The 20433-nt window shown below is 44.0% G+C and overlaps 4 protein-coding genes across 6 annotated transcripts; 3 read left to right on the top strand and 1 right to left on the bottom strand.

Annotated features, from left to right (window-relative positions):
- The first annotated feature begins 899 nt into the window (after positions 1 to 899).
- On the top strand, positions 900 to 6511 carry srsf7a (serine and arginine rich splicing factor 7a). 2 transcript variants are annotated; one of them, XM_057049016.1, is made up of 8 exons: positions 900 to 1127; positions 1777 to 2004; positions 2110 to 2283; positions 2372 to 2458; positions 3249 to 3290; positions 3418 to 3462; positions 3672 to 3776; positions 4601 to 6511. In XM_057049016.1, exons 2-8 carry the CDS (start codon positions 1787 to 1789, stop codon positions 4692 to 4694), a joined length of 765 nt encoding a protein of 254 aa, XP_056904996.1. In that variant the 5' UTR covers positions 900 to 1127; positions 1777 to 1786; the 3' UTR covers positions 4695 to 6511. The 2 variants fall into 2 exon arrangements, with proteins under 2 accessions (XP_056904996.1, XP_056904997.1); XM_057049017.1 differs by having other exon boundaries at positions 901 to 1127; positions 5624 to 6511.
- Positions 6512 to 6886: 375 nt separating this feature from the next.
- LOC130534611 (heterogeneous nuclear ribonucleoprotein L-like) lies at positions 6887 to 14019 on the top strand. Of its 2 annotated transcripts, none has more exons than XM_057048939.1 (13): positions 6887 to 7045; positions 7705 to 7820; positions 7910 to 8147; positions 8426 to 8511; positions 8756 to 8852; positions 9005 to 9077; positions 11974 to 12045; positions 12271 to 12509; positions 12620 to 12741; positions 12821 to 13022; positions 13116 to 13173; positions 13260 to 13370; positions 13452 to 14019. In XM_057048939.1, the coding sequence occupies exons 1-13, from the start codon at positions 6968 to 6970 to the stop codon at positions 13508 to 13510; spliced, it is 1551 nt and encodes a 516-aa protein (XP_056904919.1). In that variant the 5' UTR covers positions 6887 to 6967; the 3' UTR covers positions 13511 to 14019. The 2 variants fall into 2 exon arrangements, with proteins under 2 accessions (XP_056904919.1, XP_056904918.1); XM_057048938.1 differs by having other exon boundaries at positions 11974 to 12099.
- A 249-nt stretch (positions 14020 to 14268) lies between these two features.
- Positions 14269 to 15987, top strand: LOC130534641 (TLC domain-containing protein 3A-like). Its single transcript, XM_057049010.1, has 5 exons — positions 14269 to 14649; positions 14833 to 14916; positions 15032 to 15251; positions 15335 to 15430; positions 15577 to 15987. The coding sequence occupies exons 1-5, from the start codon at positions 14528 to 14530 to the stop codon at positions 15871 to 15873; spliced, it is 819 nt and encodes a 272-aa protein (XP_056904990.1). The 5' UTR covers positions 14269 to 14527; the 3' UTR covers positions 15874 to 15987.
- A 67-nt stretch (positions 15988 to 16054) lies between these two features.
- Positions 16055 to 20411, bottom strand: gemin4 (gem (nuclear organelle) associated protein 4). The gene is made up of 6 exons (XM_057048870.1): positions 20249 to 20411; positions 17982 to 19967; positions 17672 to 17828; positions 17320 to 17590; positions 16532 to 17233; positions 16055 to 16352 (listed from the first exon to the last, which is right to left on the bottom strand). Exons 1-6 carry the CDS (start codon positions 20256 to 20258, stop codon positions 16131 to 16133), a joined length of 3348 nt encoding a protein of 1115 aa, XP_056904850.1. The 5' UTR covers positions 20259 to 20411; the 3' UTR covers positions 16055 to 16130.
- Positions 20412 to 20433: the final 22 nt, after the last annotated feature.

The following is a 20433-nucleotide window of genomic DNA, read 5'->3' as shown; positions in this document are numbered from 1 at the left end:
GGAAAATGTGATGTGTGTGGATTTCTGGGGAAGAGACTGATCAAAATGGTCATTGAAAAATATAGAGTTGGGAAAAATCCAGTAAAATCCAGACTGGTGTCTCATCACTGTGTCAGAGAATCAACATTATCCAGTCTGGTGCAAGATATACAGTATATTGCTTCTTTACATACAGGACAGAGTGGAATTTTTTAAAAGGCTAATTGGGAGACATTTATGAAAGTGATCCACATTTAAATCAAATCACGGAGGAAATGAGTGTTAAGATGCTTGATTGTCTAATAAAACATTTAACAGCTGCAAAAAAAAGTTATTCACTGAGAGTAAGAGGGTAACGCTGTGGTGGGATGAGAAATGCAGGGAGGCAGTGAGAAACAAATATTAGACATTTACAAGTTTAAGGAGTTGCATTTTCAACACTTGATTCAGTTTAAGCAGTGCCAGGCAGTCCCAATAAAGAGTAGAGTTATCCTTTTCTGTGGGATGATATTCTCACAAAGAAAAGACAGAGCTGATGGCAAATTCCTTTGTTCATAGTTCCAATAATTTGTCAGAAGAGAAGAGACACAACCAAAGCAGAATATAGAAAAGTCCTACATAGGAAATTGAGTTTAAGTGGAGCTGAAAATGCTGCCTTTACTTAAAATGGCAGATTAGATAAGATAAACTGCTCCAAAAAAAGATGTAATGGATTAATGAGATGGGTGGTTGAATATTTATTGGGTTGCGGGATTTACTCATGATGGAGCCCTTTGGAAAAGAGATAGAAATTTTAGTACATCACCGAAGGGAATTAAAATAGTTTTAAGATCGGGAATGTCAGTTATCGTTACTGACCGCTGGGCGGCGTAGTTGTGCTGTCATGTTTGCTACCGCCAGATAGACTCAAAGCAGAAGAAGAACTTGCGGAAGTCACGTGTGTAGGTCGCGCGTTGGGATTTTGTTGCGTCCGGCTAAGCAACCTGTTCGAAGGACGTGGAAGCTCCTTACGTGCATAAATCATCCAAATACTTAATGTATCCGCTATAGTGTTTGCCTGATTTAGTACTGCAACTGGTGTCTGTTTGGGGCGGTTGAATTTCATCCGTGTCTGGAAGTGAATCGGAAATTTGAGTCAACGGAAGGAGGTAACAGTTGCTAGCGCGTGCCGTCGCCATTGTTTATGAGCAGGCTGAAAGCGAGGCCTTCCATTTTGGTCTTGTTCCAACCACAAATTACTAATTATGTAATCTGTGCTTGATGGCTACTCTGGCTGGTTGAATGTGTCCTGTTTTATTACACTGTCTATTAATTATTCCAACGTCCGGTACTTGTTAACCGCTTATACGTTGCATCTTCTGCGTAAGTTACATAAGACGAGTCCACGCTTGATTGATTTTGTGTTGTGGGAACAGCGAGAAACGTTAAATAAATTTGTCTTGGGGAGATTTTAGTTAGTATAAAGTACTTGCTTGGTGGTTCGGACAGCTTGCAGTTTAACGTGGTTGTCTCCAAGGGAGGCGATTTGGCGCGCGCATCAGTTTGCCCCACGCGCGTCCCTCACGCTCAGCGGTTCGCCACAATCATACCAAGAAATTTAGACATGCATTAGTCAGTCCTCAATTGGCTTGGACTTGGTGGCACAATAGTTTTGTAATAGTTTCTATTTTTTATAAAATCTCATATTAAAGTCGGTTTTCTGCAAATCTAAATAAATGTAGTGTGACATTTTCCCTGAATCCCTCCTCTCCTGACTTGTACTGTTTTTACACTACGCTTTCCTTCCCTTCAAACCAGGAAAGAAGAGATGTCGTACTATTCCCGTAGTTCATCGCGGGCCACTGACTGCAAAGTGTATGTGGGTGACTTGGGCAATGGTGCTGCTAAGGGAGAATTGGAGCGAGCCTTCAGCTATTATGGCCCATTGAGAACCGTCTGGGTGGCCAGGAACCCCCCTGGGTTTGCCTTTGTGGAGTTTGAGGATCCCAGAGATGCAGAAGATGCTGTGAAAGGCATGGATGGAAAGTGAGTTTTCCTGTGTTCCTCGGGGCCGTTGCATTCATTACATGATTTAAATCGAGGAAATTAAGTCTGTTTAATTTGTTGCTTTAACATATTTTGCCTTTTCAGGCTTCTTTGTGGGTCTCGTGTTCGTGTGGAAATGTCAACAGGTCTCTCTAGAAAAGGACGAGGGCGGCCCAGTCGGAGACAGTTTGACCCTAATGATCGCTGCTACCAGTGCGGAGACCGGGGTCACTACGCCTACGACTGCTATCGTTTCAGCAAGAGGGGTCGTCGGAGCAGGTAAATCACTCATGGCTGAATGTTATGTGAATTCTTTATTTGTATGGTAGAATGTAGTAAATATATAATATATATATTCCAATTCCAGGTCCAGATCTCGGTCTCGATCTCGTTCAAGGTCTAGGTCCCGCGGACGCCGCTATCGCTCTCGCTCACGCAGCCGCAGCTACAGCCGGTATGTATGTGGGAAATCCTTGCGTCGTCCATAGTAGGACATACGCAGAGCTCAAAGGATTTCCAGTGTCCAGCATTTGAATATGACGGAAAATGTTGGTGTAGATTTTTGAGGATGTTAGGGAGGGTTTGATGCTTGTAGGCATTATTTGTTTAGATAAACATACCTAGGAACACCAATAGCTATGGCCGACGACCAAGCAACATGTATGCTGCCAACTGTACGAGGTTTGGTATCACTACAACAGAATATATTGCACTCTCCCGCTTTACAGTATAACACTATACTGGTGTTTCCGGTATTAATAGGTTGCTTATTAATTACTTTCACTATATAACTACCCTATTGAAAAAAATGCTGTATTGAGGTTTTTAATCACTTTGTACAACTTTTTTTTACATTCACGTTTCTGAGGGAAACAGCTGTAATTTTTATAGAAATATAGTTTTGAAAGAAACAATTTTCACTTGTGTGGCATATTTTACCTGTTACTGTTTACTAGGCATAGACTTCTTTAATGCCTATTAAAATTTGATATGTGAGGGATGTATTGATGTAAAAAATAATGGAAATGCTGCTAAATATGAATCTACGTCATGTCAAAATGCAAGAAATGCTCTGGCCAGGCTCATTTGATGGTGGGTCTAAAAGGGTTAAGCCATGGCTGTGGCTGACCAAACCACCAAACTTTAATCAAACCAAGGGCTTCTTGCTTGGCTGCTGCTTTGATCTTCATCTGAAGCTGAATAATAGCCCAGCTAATAAGTTTATGGTTTATGTTCTGTTTCAGGAGCCGTCGTCGTTCTCCATCCTATTCCAGACGCAGGAGCAGGTGAGATTTTATTCTTTTGTTCAGAGTTAGGTTGAATCCCCAGGTCCGTTTGTTAATGAATGCATCAGCTGTTGCCATCATCAGCGGTGTCGCTGTGATTAAATGCTTTTCATTTTTGTCCCATTAGATCTGGTTCTCAAGCCCGTTCCAAATCAAGGACTCCGGCAAGAAGGTAAGTCTGGAATTGTCATCTCAGAGTGGGGAGGGAACTATGTTGATGATGTTGATGGTTATTGGCCAGCGTTTTATTGTAGGTTCTTGGCAGCAGCAACCAAGATGCCCTTTTATGTCATTTCAACATATAAGTGACCAGAACACCTCCATGTACCCTGTAAAAGGGTCAGTCATGGCGTGACATAATTCTGGCTTGTTTGTCTGAAGCCGTTCCAGATCCCGTTCTTGGTCTGGCTCTGCACCTAGGGGACGCTCTGTCTCCCGATCCCGTTCCCGGTCACGATCTCAGTCAGCTAACCACAAGAAGAACAGGTAAATCATAATTCTAAATGTATATTCTAGTAAAGGTTGTAGACTGTGTGATTTTTCTGATTTTAGGCCATGTATATTATCAATGTTTAAAAATGCATCCTAGATTTACGGCCATGATATGAATAGTACAATAAAATCTAGATCAGCTATCATTGCTTTTTAGATAGCTTAAAATCAAGGCTAGGGTCAGTCAGGGAGGGATTGGCTGTTGGTTAGCTGTTGAGTAGACCCTCCTACCACCGGGGAGCATCGTACCACCATCAAAGGACTGAGAAGGACAAGCGGCCAGACCTCATCACGCCCCCGGCTGATCTGCGATGACTCCGGCCTCCTCCGTTCAGTCGTGGTGTGGGAACAGCAGACGGCAGTGACCTGGGCTGTCTGTTTGAGAATGTAGGGATGTATAAGCAGATGGAAGTTAAGACTTGTGTGCTCTCTTTCCAGGTCGTTAGTTTTGCAGACACATTCAGGTGCGTCATTTTGAGCCTGAAAATCGAGCACACAAGAATCTTCTCAGGTTATTAGCAGCTGAATCAGTGAGAGAACAATTATGGTTTACTAACTTTACATTTAGTCTTATTTTAAAAGAGAGAGAGAGAGAGAGAGCCTGACAGATCCAGAGAGAATTATATTGGTTAATTTTAAATATAATCAGATATAGCAATGTCAATGTAATTTTTTCCTTTTAAAAGTAATTTCTCTACCTAAATTTGATCAACTAACCAGAGAGCTATTGACAGAAATCAGCCAAACAGCACCATTGGTGTGACTTTCATTAAGCATATTTGCAGCAGTTTTGTTTATTTTTCATATTTTCTTTAAAGCGTGTGGTGGAAGCTGAGCACTGCACTGACACCGCAGCTGATCCCAGGCCCAGGGTCTGCCAGCTGGCGGTGTGTACGTCCTGCGGGAGGGTGACTAAGCGCTGAGCTGAGATCAGCCTTCGCCTGCATCTGCTTAGACAGCGAGAAAGAGGTCGACCTACCGACCGAACCCTCCTCACAGTGAATGAGTGATCGTCAGTCCATCCGACGCACACGCGCACATAAGTTGTTCTTCTAGAGTCACCCAGCCAGCCGTCAGACGTACCAGGGGCCTGATGCACACAGATCAGAGTTCGACCGCTGCCCTTTTAATTCCAATACCTACCTGATCCCCCAACCTACCAGAGTTCTTCGGCCTCTGACTTAGCTTCTGAAAGTGAGAGAGCTGACGAGAGATCAGTCTTCAAGAGCCTCCCAGCGCAGTGTCTCTCCGAGTTGTAGTCATCCGTCCTACAGTCCTTTCATCCTTCGCTCTGTGTACTTGTTGTTTCTGCCACTGTCTTCAAAGGTAACAAAAAATCACCCCCCCCCTGTCAAGCTCTTGTTCATATATGGTGATAGAAAATGTACAAAGCTGATGTATTGTGGGAAGTTGGTGCTTATATACTGTAGCTAAAGTTGAGTCTTTTTAACAAGCATGCTCAGAGTGCAAATGTGTGGTTGCATGTGTGAGTGAGTGTTAACAAGACAACATGAATTTCCTGGTGTCAGTTTTTCTCATACCAAACATGTCGCAGCATCATTATTGCACCGCTTTACTAAAGAACGATTAAAGCAGTGTAATAAAGTTTTCCTCCACTGGTTTTATCCCTGCACTTTATTCTATATCTGCTTAAAGGCAGATTTCTCCTAAGGAGAGAAATGTCCTAAAATGTTCTCCAAAAATCATTACCTTGGAGGTACAAAAACTCCAATATAAGACAAATATAGCACACCTTCCTCAGCAAATAAGACTGTCTCTAGTTGTTGACTGTTGAATCTTCTCCTCTGTGGCCACCTCACTTATGTCTTTTTCTGTTTCAGTCGTTCCCGTTCCCCAAGCCCAAACCGAAGTGCGACTCCAGCAGCAGATGACTGAGGAAGATAATTATTCTCCCCATAGCATTCTGCTTAACAGTTGAGCAAGTCCTAAACCCCTGCCTGCACCCTGTCTACTTAAACAGCCCTACAACCCTTTTCTTTTCTACTCATCTGAATAGCCCAAGTGTTTAAAGGTTATTTTTCTCTCTGGGAGTGTCCTTTTTGCATCGCCGCATCAAGGTAGAATAGCAGGCATGAATCGGTTTCTATTTCCAATCGCATCCTTTTAAATGTTGCTGCAAAATCTTCCTTCTCAGTTGTGGCAAAGAATTGACACTTTGTCTGAAGAGCGATTGTCACGTTTGACTTTGTTTTATGTCGGCAGTTAATAGTTAAACTTCCTATAAACTAAATTATAGCAGCAGATTGCAGTGGGGGAAACAGCCTTGTGGCAAAGTTAAAAGCTGAGCAAAACATTGCACTGAAATTGCTTTTATATCTCGCTTTCTGAACCACAATAATTGTCCTCTATCAAATCGACAGATTTTTTTTGTTCCTCCAGAATGTATATTCTAGTTGAAATGCTGGTTAGTTCTGCTCACAGTGGTTTAGGATAGGACAGACCTGCATGCCATTCAGTGTGAGTTACATTCCTACTGTCTCCATGCGGCACCGGCCTTTTTAATAAGAAATTATGATCAGCCTCACTGTGACGAAAAGTTGTAGTTTTTGTTTGTTTTTGAGTTTGCATTTCTGTGAGTTCTGGTTTTAAAATGTATACAGTGCTGTTTGATTTCTTTATGGGCTGTTTGAACAACTTTTTTTGTGTTCCTGGCTTGTATGGCGAGACAGTGGCTGTTTTATTTTTGAATAAATCACTTCGAAATAGAATCACAAGTTTCACTTCTGTTTTGTTAAAGTAGATACCGTTGATAATTCAGTATTTCCAAAGTGGAAAATGGATTTAGAGTCGTGGTTCAATGGTATTGCAAACTACCTCGCATTACTGCGGTCGCACAGGCTGCTTAGCATTGATAAAACACCATATAGAGTATTTTACAGTCTAATTTATACTAAGATTATTGCACAAGATCAAAGTATGGCGGCTTTTAGGCGGACGTGAGGGGGCGGGCCTTGTGTCGTACGCATCCGCTGTCAGAAATCGTATACTGCCCTCCTATTGGCTAATGCTGACGTGTTTAGTTAACTGACAGCGTCCTGGGCCAACCAGAACCGATTATATTCACGCGTTGGGTGTGGCCACAACGAAACGTGATTTTCTTGAAATTTCCGTCCATTTCACTTCGTCGTCACATTACCACCACCATCCTTTTTAACGGGTGCAACATGGCTACTGCTGCAAGCCGTTATTACAGTGAAGACGGTAGGGCATCAAAAAGACAGAAAACCGACGGAATGGACACGGTAAGCGCTTGTTTTAATCGCGCTAGCTTCGGTGCAGCAAATATTTGTTCTAGTAGTCAACAGTTATGGCTGCCGTGTGTGGATTTTTTATCGATTTAATTGCGCGATGGCCAACTGTATCACGATGTATGCTGATACGGTAATCGTTAGCTAACCCGTGTAGCCGTATTTTGACGGTGGGTTACAACACCTACGTTTACTGAAATTAAATAACATTGTTTTTTAACGATACGTTCTTGGCTAGCAATGAGTCGTTCCGTCTTTCGAGAACAGAGATGCATCCACAATGGGTACATTGAGGGTCGGCTTCCCCTGCTGGGCCTCTCCCGGGCCCGGCTTTGTTCTAGTGCCGGTACCGGGTGCGAGCTAGCTTTCTGCTAACGTCTCATGTAGCGACGAGGGTTGTTTCACTCGGCCCTCAGACACGATTGTTCCCGTTTCTTCGAGTTATTGTCACTAAAACACGATTATCACGAGGGAATTAATCACCCCTCCCCCACACCCCGAGGCGCTTTCTGCTTGTTTGCGCGTAATGCTAATGTTATATAAATGCTGAGTTAGCATAATGCATATTTACCAGGACAGACATGATAATGGGTTTGTTCGAAAATTGTAGAGGAGGCTCAACTGCCGTAGACACTGAATGTTTGACATTCCAGGGATACGAAGATCCACACAAGACGCTCCCATCGGTGGTGGTCCATGTTCGGGGTCTGGTGGACGGTGTTACCGAGGGTGACCTTTGTGATGCCCTGAAAGAGTTTGGTGAAATCAGGTGAAGCATTGTTTCTTTCACCCTGGATTCCATTTTCAGGCTTGTTTATTTTTCCACATTTTAATTATGTATTTATATCCTGCTTAAAGCTATGTGGTGTTGATGCCCAAGAAGCGCCAGGCATTGGTGGAGTATGCAGACATGAATGGATCGTTCACAGCCGTAACTTTCGCCGCTGACAACCAAGTGTACATTGCTGGTCACCCAGCGTTTATCAACTACTCCACCAGTCAGAAGATATCCAGGCCAGGAGACTCTGACGACTCCAGAAGTGTTAATAATGTCCTTTTGTTCACCATCATGAACCCCATCTACCCCATCACCACGGTAAATTCACAGATGATGAAGCTCTTTTCCCTGCATGGTTTGGCTTTTAGAGTTTGCTTTGGAATTTTAAATTTGATCATCAGTGTAATTAAACCAGTGTTGAAATATACACTTAGTTTTCCCAGTAAAATGGCAAAGATTAAGCAAAAAAAACAACTCTCTCAAGTCTTTTTAGTTTCTTCCATCATTTGAGTAAATGCCTTTATCTGAACACCACAACAAACATGTGCATGTGTGTTTTACATGGATTTTTTTTAAATGTATATCTAAATATATAGGATGTCCTTTACACTATCTGCAACAACTGTGGGCCAGTCCAGAGAATCGTCATCTTCAGGAAGAACGGTGTCCAAGCTATGGTTGAATATCCTTTCCTCTGGCTGCTGCCTTGTAAAACATGCTTATAAAATGCCTACTGGTCCATAAATATAGCTGTAGCTGGCTTAAGTTTGGTGTGACTGATTTCATCAGTTAAATAGTGTAAAACAAAATTGCATCCTGTAATGATTTTTTTTTTTTTTTTTTTAGAATAGAAAATACCTTTAATCCCAAATAGTGCCTTTTGTTATGCTGCCTGCCTGTTTTTACCCCTTAACCTTTGCCTTTACGTTTGACTCTGTGCAAAGTGCACAGCGTGCGAAGGCTTCTCTTAATGGCGCAGACATCTACTCCGGCTGCTGCACCCTGAAGATCGAGTATGCCAAGGTAGCGTTCCTCTCCACAGCACGTCAAAGCAAATCAATACAACAGATAATGCAACTTTTAAATTTAGCCATACCGTTGTATTCAAACATTTGTATTACCAGCGTGTCTCTATAACGATGGTCTATTTATTCATGTAAGTTATGTTTTCTCAGCCGACTCGTCTGAATGTGTTCAAGAATGACCAGGAGACCTGGGACTATACCAACCCTAATCTAGGAGGTCCAGGTAAAACCTTAATAAAACTGTCACATCTCTCTGACCTTCCCTTTAGTGTATTGTCAGTGTCATGCCTGTTTTTCCACTTCATGACACCTACTGAATTCAGTTGAGAGGTTTTCTACTACGTAGTGATAAATTAAATACTTATGTTGGAATTAGTCCTGATAAATATACTGTTTCTGTGTCTAATCTTAAACAACTCAATATACTGGACAACACCAACTTGATTCAGATTTATGCACATTAAAGTACATTTTGTCACCTTATGGTTTAAAAGGTTGTTTTAGTCTTTACAGAAGCTACATGTGGAAAAGTAATTGGTAAACCTTAGTCTTTGGGTAAACACACACTCCAGGAGTGTAATTAGTATTGGAAAAGTACCATGATGTAAAAAATGTTAATACTGATGAGCACCCTTACTGTCACTGTGAGGAGTTTTGCACAGCAGGCTGCTACAGTAATGAAGGCAACTTCCTGCATTGATAATACAATAAATTCAATTTTGCCCTTTTCTCCAAGTCTGTACAAAGATTTCGAGCTTTTCAACACCACTATTTTATACTAAGTCCTAATTAGGCTCTTGTGTTTTGACTGCTGTGTTTACTGCTGCGACTGATCCTGTTTTTTTCCATCATTACCTTTTTATTTAAAAAAAAAAAAAAAAAGAGGCTCATTCTAACTTGGGGTGTCTTCATGACACAAATTAAGCTTAAATCCTTGAACTGAAGCAAACTGACCAATTTTAGAGCACTAGCCCACATTTTATTTGGACACATTGCTGAATAAGATGGATCCCGCCAGTCACGTCTGTGTCAGAGTATGATGGAGACTGGAACGCGTGCAGTGGTAGAGGAAAGCACCAGGATCAGTAAATGTTTATCCTCAACATTGTGTAACTCGAACCTTCTAATGAACCGATCTCTGCAAGTCCAAACACCACGTACAGGAACTAATGCTGATTACAACCACCACCTCAAGCATCCACTTCTTCAGAAAGGACACAGCCACGCCATACAGAGGGTCAATTTTCTCAAAGAAACAAGGGGATTAACGACAAGACACCACTCACCATGACGATCTAGGACTGATACACCCTTCATTCCTCGGCCCTGTGTCCCAGCACAGGGACCATGAAGACAGTTCACACTAGAGGATGGTGTTTTGGGCACTGAGCTATACTCGGTCCCACCTTCCACCTTCTGTCATCCAAAACCACCTGACATACTGAAGCAGCTTTCCACTAAAACGAAGACACCAAGAAGACACAGCAGCTACTCACCTAAACAAAGGGTAGTGACAGAAATGCCAGTACAGCAGATGATGCATACCATACTATCCAGTCCTCCAAGATCACATTTTAAAGGCCGTGGCCGTTCCTGCACTCCTGGGCTCCGTTGCTTCATCGTCGCCACGAAAACAACACATTTCAAGCGACACACTCTCCGACACTTGCCGAAGCCGAATCTACTGATCAATAGACGAGTCGCACCCCGACTCGAGCTGTAGCCAGTCACAGGAGTCCACACGAGACAGCTGATGAAGACAAGACACTGCTGACAACACCACGAAGCACATTCAGCCCTGTCAGGCCCATTTTATTTTTATCTTTTTCATATGTTTCCTCCCACATGGATTCAATTTCTCTCTCATCTCATCTTCCACTCCCTCTGCTTCACCTCTCTTTAGCTATCCCCTTTCTGTTTTTTTTTTTTTTACTTAAAATCTCTAGAACCTGTGTAACACCTTCCATGTGATGCAGGTTTGGCATTTGGAGCCACCTTCCCAACTGAAATATTCTCTATGGCAACCTCAAGGCCTACCCGTGGAAGCTAAGTGGACTTTTCCCCATTAAGGAACAAAAAGGGATGGAAACGGCAGCCCGCCAGCCCACCTGCCTGTTGAGCATTTCATCTTGATATAACCAGGAATCGATTCTGAAGTGGCCAGTTGTTTCCTCAAAAAGACAAAATGGATAAGAGTATTGGATGAAATGAATAGTGGAGAGTGGTGGAACTGCTGGAGCAAATGTCTTCCTCCTCACTGTTTGTAAGCATGCAGTAAGTAAGATGCCCTCCTCGGGGAACATAACTGCACAGCACCACATGACTCCAACGCCCAGCACCCAGTATCACCACACAAGAACCAACTGACGTTTATGCTTTTACAGTTTATAACAATGTATCCTCATTTATATGTGGGTGAGAGTGATTGTTGTGGAAATTCTTTCCTTTTTTTTTTTCTTTACTAAATGACGACAGAACGCGACCGCTGTCACTTCCCCAACAAACGCGCCTTTGATTAACCCGGCTTCAGTCATGTGATCATTTTATACCTTTGAGGCTGCTTATGCAGATGCAATGGGAGCAGTGTGGGTGTAAAAATGTGGTGTTTCCCCCCTCAAACTTGGCAATCTTCTCTTCCTCGGCCGGCTTATTTTTGCAGTCTTTCGCTGTTACATTTTATTGAGCAGACAGTTTTGTTATTGTGCTACGATTTTTGGTGACGGGGATTGTCTTGAACACAAATATAGTTTTGTTTTTTGTTATTTTTTTTCTTCATTTTTGCCATCCACCATGTCTAATTTCCCTGGATTAATTTTAGACTTGCTTTAAGAGTGAAATTTTTGGGGGTTGAAGGTTTGTCAGCATTACTTTGACTCAAAGGCAATTTGGTTTGAAAGTGGACACTCCTAACTCCAGACAAACTGATGAACAAATAAAATTAAAGGTGTGCTGGCAGAACCTGACATTGTTGGGACTTATCAGTGACACATTATCCTTTAGTACCTCATGCATTCATTGTCATGTAGATTTTTAAGAAACGTATCCAATCCCGTGTCATTTACCTGTCACTTTTTTGTTTCTTTGCCTTTTTTCTCGCTTTTGTCTTTCACCCCTTGTAGAAGATGTCAATGCCAACCCCAACAAGCGTCAGAGGCAGCCTGCTCTGCTGGGCGACCACCCTCCAGAGTACGGTAAGGCTCTAGCGCTCCCTGAGGATCAAGAGTGTGAACAGAACATTTATACAAGTAATTATTGTTCCTATAATCTAACATTTAATCAGTAGTTGCTCCACACAGTGGCAGTTTGGTGGTGCTGTGTCATACTTTAGGGAGTGGCTTATCACTCCTGATCAAATTGAAATATATCGAGTCGATGTCTTGGCTAACGATGGTCGCGCGCACCGTTTGTGTCTTAAGGAGGTGGTTACCATGGATACGATGAGAACTATGGATATGAAGGTCGTCGCATGGGTCCGCCGATGAGAGGACGCGGTGGAAGGAGCTACGGGCCTGGTTATGGGCCCCCGCCCCCTCCTCCTGGAGAGTATGGTAGCCACGCCGAGTCTCCTGTCGTCATGTTGTACGGCCTGGACCCCCAGAAGATGAACGCAGATCGCATCTTTAATATCTTTTGCCTCTATGGCAACGTAGAGAGGGTTAGTGTCCGACAGGACTTTTGCTGGCATTGGAAGCTGATTTGAATATTCCATCTTAAGCCCGTAATATGGTATTCTTTGATTTTTGAACAGTCTTTCTCTTTCCACAGGTTAAATTCATGAAAAGTAAGCCTGGAGCAGCCATGGTAGAAATGGGAGACTGCTATGCGGTGGATCGTGCAATTACTCACCTGAACAACACGTATCTCTTTGGACAAAAAATAAATGTCTGGTAAGGTCTCGTCGGCTTGTTTCCTGCCCTTCCTTTTGGCACCGCACCATTCTAAACATGAAAATGATTCCACCTGCAGCGTGTCCAAGCAGCAAGCCATTGTGCCCGGCCAGTGTTATGAGCTAGAAGATGGATCAAGCAGTTTCAAGGACTTCCATGGCTCCAGGAACAACAGATTCGCCTCCCCGGAGCAGGCGGCCAAAAACCGTATTCAGCATCCCAGCAACGTCCTGCACTTCTTCAACGCTCAACCAGACGTCACCCCAGAGCTTTTCTCTCAGGTCTGTATCAGGAAATGAGCGGGTTTGCACCAATATGTGGAGATGGTTTCATGTGCAAAAAGCAAAAGTGTTGACGCGGTCTGTGCCCCACAGATTTGTGAAGAGATTGGCGTCAAGGCTCCTGTCAACGTTAAAATGTTTACAGGGAAAGGTAAGCTGCTTGACCCTTCAGTCAATTTTGAACCTCTAAACCTGCTATGGTGACAACAGTGATGAGAATCTTTGATGAACCACCAGGTGGCGGAGCTCCCAGTGACCGTAGCGCTTCAGGACTGTTGGAATGGGAATCTGTCAGTGATGCCATGGAGGCCTTGGCCTTGATAAACCACTACCAGATGAAAAACGCAAGTAAGTCGCGGACCCACATCTCCCGACACAGGGAAAATGCAACTGTCGGACATTCTGGTAATTGTTTGCATCTCTTTTCAGCTGGTCCGTACCCTTACACACTCAAACTCTGCTTCTCCACCGTTCAACATAACAACTGAGCACGGCCTTGTGTCAAAGAGGATGTCGATTGTTCTGCCATTCCTGCGTTCACGTGTACTCTGACCATGACTCTGCTACATGCCTGGAGAAAATACACTTTTCAGAACAGATGTACTGACTGATAATGCCTTTCACTATGTAATTATCTTCAGTATAATAAGCAAACTTGGCACATGCCAACATATATACAGTATATTTGAATCTCTCGATTATGCTGCCCCGGATGTGATATAGAGTATTAGTACCTGTGTGTCCTCAATATTTAGTTGTACTTTTTACTTTTTGTATCATACTCGCATAGTATCCAGATGTGAGAGAGTATATCTGAAATAATTGATTTTATCCTCAGGTGGTTCTGTGGCAGTGGACAAATTATTTTTTTTTTGGTAATTTGTCATTTTATTGTAGATCACACTTTTGTTATTTTAATTGCTATTTCACTTCTGCATCACCACGTTTCATATGCAGATGGAGTTTTGTTCTAGGAAAATTAAAATACCAGTTTGGAGTTGCTGTTTATTTTTTTTTTATCCGTCAACTGACACATGTGGTTTGAGAGTTTTGAGCACAAATGCTCATGTAGTGACATCTGAATCCATGCCATAAACTAGCTTTGTCCAAGACTATACAGTGGGCGTTTGCTGTAGATTCATATATTGTTGTATATACGTTGATGCATCGTGGAAATGTGCATCTTTCAAAATACTGTCAATTGACCGTAGCCACGCCCCCAACTGACTTCATTAGAAGAATGGAAGATACTTATTCCAAGGATTAAATCAATATCGTACGTTACTACTTACAAAGCGAGCGCGTGTGGGGTGGTGGGAGCTACTTAAATCAAACACAGCGACTAGAAATGATTAAAATTCAATCATTGAAAACGAAGAATTTAGTTGGCCTCTGGTTTCCGTCCTCGAGACGGCACTTCCGCCTTCTCACTGACAAGCGCAGTAGCGCGAGTCCAGCAGGTCACCTGACTTTAGGTGTAAACTTACACAGGGCGACCGAAAATAATGTTTTATCTTCTGTTTTGTGGAGCCGCGGCGTTTCCCGGCCTTTTCTACGCCTTCTCAAAACTTTTTAAAGTGTCTTTTAAACATTGGAGTGATGCCGACGTGTATTCCATCAGTGAAAGGTTCGACACATACGAACTCTTGAGAAAATAAGTGACGTATCGCTGTCTTTATAGCTACAAATGCAGTTGTTTGTAGTCGCTCTCAGTTTTGCCTTAGATGACGGTAAAATCGGTTCGGTCTGTTCCCGTGATCCCACGGGAGCTCTGCGATCACATGGACGGATAATGTTTGTTTCGTTGTAGATTGGTTTCAGCCGTCCACGCTGCACTGGCGACCACCGCAGGAATCATTGTTGTTAGAGCCTGTGACGACACGATGACTGACACGTAAGAGGCATGTTTTATTGCATATCACACACAGTAAAGGTCCTAAGTGTTACTGGCATGATAGCTTTTTCTTTGCACATTAGTAATGTTGGGTTGGTGGGTTTTTTTGTTGCAGTCACTGGTTGACCAATGGGTTTGTATTGTTTGGAGCTCCATATATGGCCTTTGACATCTTCGCCATGTATGTGAGCCACTACCATATTCACAAGGTCAAAGGTCACCCCAGCACCTATAGAAATCATTCTCTTGATACCCTGAAGGGATTTCTAATGAAGGAGTGGATGCTGGTCGTCCATCATTTGTCGCTGCTAATCGTTTTCCTGCCCATCACTTTGGTAAGCGGGGCCGAAAGTTGTGTGCCCACATGCGGTTGTCGGGTTTGACGTGAGCACTCCTATTAAGCAGCCTGACTCCTCAGTTCTTCAGACGAGGATTGGGCGATTTCTTCATCGGCTGCCTGTTTACAACGGAGTTCAGCACCCCGTTCATTTCCTTAGGAAAGATTCTCATTCAGGTAAAGTCACTTGATCGTCCTGTTGAATCGATGTCATTACATGAAATTTGAAAAGCATTTTACAAGCACGTTCCTTTAGCGCTCTGCTTGACGCGATCATTAAAAACATTCAGCCTTTAACAGTGGCTGTAACATTGCACTTGCAGCTGGGCCTCGATGACACCAGGCTACACCGGATCAACGGCATTTTGGTCCTCTTGAGTTTCTTCACGTGCCGCATCCTGGTCTTCCCCTTCATGTACTGGATGTACGGGCAGCAGTTTGGGATCCCCCTGCACAGGGTGCCCTTCCACCTGCCTCTGCAGTGCAACGTGGGTAATCTGGCGATTCTGGCGCCACAGGTTTACTGGTTTATCCTGCTGCTGAAGAAAGCTAACAGACTGTACCAGAGACAGCAGAAAACAAAGGGAGGCGGATGCCTAAGCAACCAAAGGACAGACTGAAAGCTCCTGGGCTCAATAAACCGGAGAACTGATACTCAGGCAATTTTCTCCGACTTAAAATGAAGAGAATATTTTTTTTTAATGAAATAAACTTAAGACAGTTTGTGTCAAGGCTGTAACGCGTCTTCTGTCAGGTGCCCAAACTGGTAATTAAACTGCAAAATGATCCTCCAGCTCACTGTTACGGAAACAAGGTCAAGATTTTATTACGAGAATATTCAGCATTTAACAACTTTCTGGAAAATGAGGAAAGTGGTTTAAGTTGCCAGCGACACCAGCTGAGAGATCTTCTGCTGCAACACCGCCTTCATCTCCAGGTTCTCCAGGTTGTCTGTGATGGTGGTGAAGAAGCGTCGGGTGTTCGCACTCTCGAGCGGGCTGCTGCTGTCTGGAAAAGCAGCCATGATTGCCTCATAGTGGCTGAGGATCTCCAGACTGGACAAGAACAAGGGCTCACATTGTCCTCCTGGAATCATCACCTAAGAAGGAGAAGTATTTATCTTCAGTTTATGGTGTATGATGGAATTTTCTGACAACTGGCTGCTTACTGACAGTTCATGATACCTTCAATGACCCTTCTAGTGAAATCTGAGACAACATAAATGCAGGGTACGCATACTTGAGTAATATCTGCTGCAGTATATTTAAATATTCATACCTGGACATGTTGAACATGGCAGAAGAGCTGGCTGAGAACAAAAAGGACTTCCTGACTGGGAACCATCTCTTCTTCCATCTGGGAATCTTGAATTAACAAAGAGGAGTTCTGTGTGTCTTTATCGTCTTTTTCATAAACTTGAGGCATCTTGGGAGAACTGGAAGGATTGCTCTCTCTAGATGCTGGAGTTTTAGGAAACGCCGCAGAACCAGGTGTAGGAAGAGGCAGCTTGACTCTCACCATCTTCATCATCTCCCTCACGGCGTGGGAGTACAACCTGCCTACGTGCGCCCAGCCATCCGCTGACAGCCAATGAGAGCAGCTGGATCCACACAGCAGCTGAAAGACTCGAAGCATGAACACGGACTGACGGAGCTCACAGGAAAACCCCTTCAAGTCCAGCAGAGGTAGATATTCCACGTACTCCAGAGAGAAAGGGACATGGAGGCAGCCTGTGTTGATGAGCTCCCTCAGGACACTCCACAGCCTGGTCCACTCAGACAGGGAGCAGCAGGGGAGGGTCTGGGTCAGAGCCACCAGGAGGCCTTTGCTGAACATAATGACATGGTCAAGTTGCCCCCGATCCACAGAGAGACTGGACATCATGGTGGACTGAAGGGAGTCCGATATAGCACAGCATTCCATCCAGGCAAGGAGACCAGTGCCCTGGCCGTACGCGGACAGATCCAACCCACACCACTCCTACAGAAAGAACAAGGACGTTCAAATTAAACGGGAAGAAAGTGACAGCTCTGAAGGCTGAAGAGAAACCAAACCAGAGACCCTACCTGTTCAGGTAGATCACACACAGCCAGCAGAGACGACGGAACCTCATTTTTAAAGTGTTCCCTCCAAACAGGCTTCAGGTAGAAACGGACTGTCCAGTCCAGTTCTTCAGTCTTATTGTAAAGCCAGAAGAGCGCTCTGGACCAGCTGCTGGGGGCTGCGGCCACCTCTGCACCCACCACCGTACCCAGAGCTTTCAGCACCTTTACCAGCAGCTCTTTAGTTTCCATAGACCACTGAATCGCAGCGTCCTCTGGTGACTGTTCCCAAACCCTGTTGGAATCAGACTTTTGTCATTTGTCTGCCCAGATTATTAAGACAGCGGGGGTTCTGTGCTGAAAATACAAGACGAACCTGAGTGTTTGATCGAGCAGCTGGGCCAGAACATAGAGAAGAGGAAAGGGAGAGCACTCCAAGACCCAATGATGAGCTACGTCTGGTTGGTGGAACTCCACGGAAAGTGCACTGTCGAGAAACTGCAGAGTCAGCTCGATATCCAACGCCCGTCCCCCTGGTGGAGTAACATTAAGAAAGAAAAGATAATTGAAGTTATTTTAAGAAGCAAGTCATTATTGGCGGTTTGAATCTGGCATTAAGACAAATGTATTATAACACGGATGGAGATAATCAAGTTAAAGGAATGAGGTTTAAAGTACAAACATACCCACGGGGGACAGGGAGGGCAGGACAAAGGTGTTCACGACCTCACGTGGTGGCAGGAAGCTGGGCCCCCTTTCTTCCTCCTCAACCCTCTCGGGCTTCATCAGCAGCTCTACAAATTTGAGGAGCTGCATCTTTTCACCGGCTGATAAAGATTTGGCCTTGATCATTTCGTGAAGACACCCACAGAGCAAACCACTGTGGCTCCCATCATCATTTCCTTCCGCCTCAGCCCCTCTCTCCTGTCCTCTGAGTCCAGGCAGCTGCCGCAGTATTCTCGCCATAAGAGTGAAGGCATCTTTATTGAAAACCGCTGAATGACAACACGACCTCAGAGCAGCCTCGGGGTTCTGATATGCAACTCTTGCCACTAAAGAGACGGCTGTATTCAGGTTCTGTTGTGTTGCCCCAGCTGAGGACGCACCCCCTCCTTGTATAATGCAGTTAAAGGCCATGTTTAGCTCTTGTTCAAACATTTTGGTCACAGAAGAAGGGATGGAGGAGCCAAAGAACCCCCTGCTGGACAGTGTTACCATGTCAGCCAATGCTTGGTTCTTGTCGTTAAGGGGAAGTGCAGAGAAAATGTCTGCTATGACTTTCATCAGCTTCCTGCAGTGGTTTACATCCATGCTCTCACTTTGGAGTTTACTCATCAGGGTGGAAGACAGTTTTCTAAGTGCTCCATGCTGCCGGAAGGCTGCTTGGTTCTTCTCAACGCACTCGATCCAATGCTCTTCACCAGCGGCCCAACTCTCCTCACTGGCGAACAACGCTGCAATGTCACGGTAGTTGTCCAAGCCGTGATTGATGATGACGGCTGCAACTCTGGCGTGTAACTCGGGGGTGGTGTCAACAGCAGGGAAAGAAAGGGAGTCTAGTAATCTTTGCAGCTTCGTCCACTCAGTCTCTAGTCCAGCCGTGGCTCCAGGAAGAGCAGTTAGGACCCTGTTGGCGCTTTGTTCTAGTTTAAAAGCAGAAATGCTGGGCTTACAGCCATCACTCATCTTCAGAAGTCCACGGCTTTCCCAGGACTGAGCAAGTTCTGTTACGATGTTCAAGGCTTCACGAAGCGTCATCATAACTGGTCGAAAGGTTGATGGCGTGTAAGAGGCTCGCAGGTCCCTTTGAGCCTCCTTAAGGAGTTTAGAATCCAGCTTCTCGTCATTCTTTTCTTTAATGCTGGCAATTTTGGAAAGAATCTGCACCCTCTCTTTAGGTGGAATTATCACTTCCTGATCTATCAGGAAGCAGGTGTAAAGGGCATCAAGAGAAATTGAAAGGGCCTGAAGGCAAAGGTCTTGTGATGATATGTGACCTTTTAAGTCTTTAAGTGCACCAAGAAGACGGTGCAGGACATCAGTCGTTGGCAAAGATGTTGCAACATCATCTAGTTTTAATCTCTTGGCAGCATTAGGGGACAAACCTGAGGATGTAGAATTGAGACAAGCAAGTTGTTTAGCAAAAATTGTCTCTATATCATCCAACTTTTTGTCCTCAACTCTGCTTTTCCACATTTCCCACCACACATCCAGAAAAAGTTGGACATCGTCTTCTGTCTCAGGAGTACTTTTGACATGTTGCACAAGCTTTTCAATCTCAGTGCAGGTCTGAGAAAGAGGCAGATGCAACAATAAACTGGAGAAGGTCCGGGCAGCTGCCAGGGACTTCACAACTTCAAATAGGACAACATGGTTGATTTTGGGGAGGCCACTCTGGAGGTAGAAAAAAGGATTTTCCCTCCAGGCCATCTCTCTATCCTCACCATCCTCCTTGCACAACAGTTTCAGCCACAAAACACAAATTAATTTCTTTATCCAACTTTCCTCAGTGGTGAGATGCGTGCCGGCTTCACCATTTCCACAGATTTCTCTGAGGGTCTCCAGGACCGGATGTCCCACTCTGTCCCAGTCAGCTTTCTGAATGGAGGACAGTGTTGAAGGGAGACATAGCTTATCAGCCAGCACAAAAGCTCCTTGAAGAATAGCTGAATCTGAAAACAAAGAAATGCTGGGTCACTTATAAGTACACCACAATAGCTGCTATTTAATGTGCAGCCATTTTTTGACCATAAGATCAAAACTGGAATAAAACTATACGGTCTGGTCTGTACCAGGTACCTTCTTAACAGTGATTTGCTTCGTATTTTTACTTTAATGGAAGGATCATCAGGCGGCACCTTAAAACATCCGTATTTGTTGGTGCTCTCAAACTATCACCAAAACTAGACAGTGTACTCCGATATTTTAAAGAAGTACAAACATGCTACTTTACCTTTGTTCATTGCCGATATTCTAACGTCCAATATTAGGTCATTCGTGAACCTACTGGTGAAAAGTGGCAAATTATCCCGAAAACACCAGTACAACACACAATATTGCACATAAGCGTAATAGCAACATGGGAGTTTGTATAAGGCGCTTCCGCTTTTTCACGTGACCTCGACAACAAATTCACAA

Source organism: Takifugu flavidus, chromosome 12 (genome assembly GCF_003711565.1).
Source record: "Takifugu flavidus isolate HTHZ2018 chromosome 12, ASM371156v2, whole genome shotgun sequence".
Lineage (NCBI taxonomy): Eukaryota > Metazoa > Chordata > Actinopteri > Tetraodontiformes > Tetraodontidae > Takifugu > Takifugu flavidus.
This window is presented reverse-complemented; position numbering and strand designations above follow the sequence as displayed.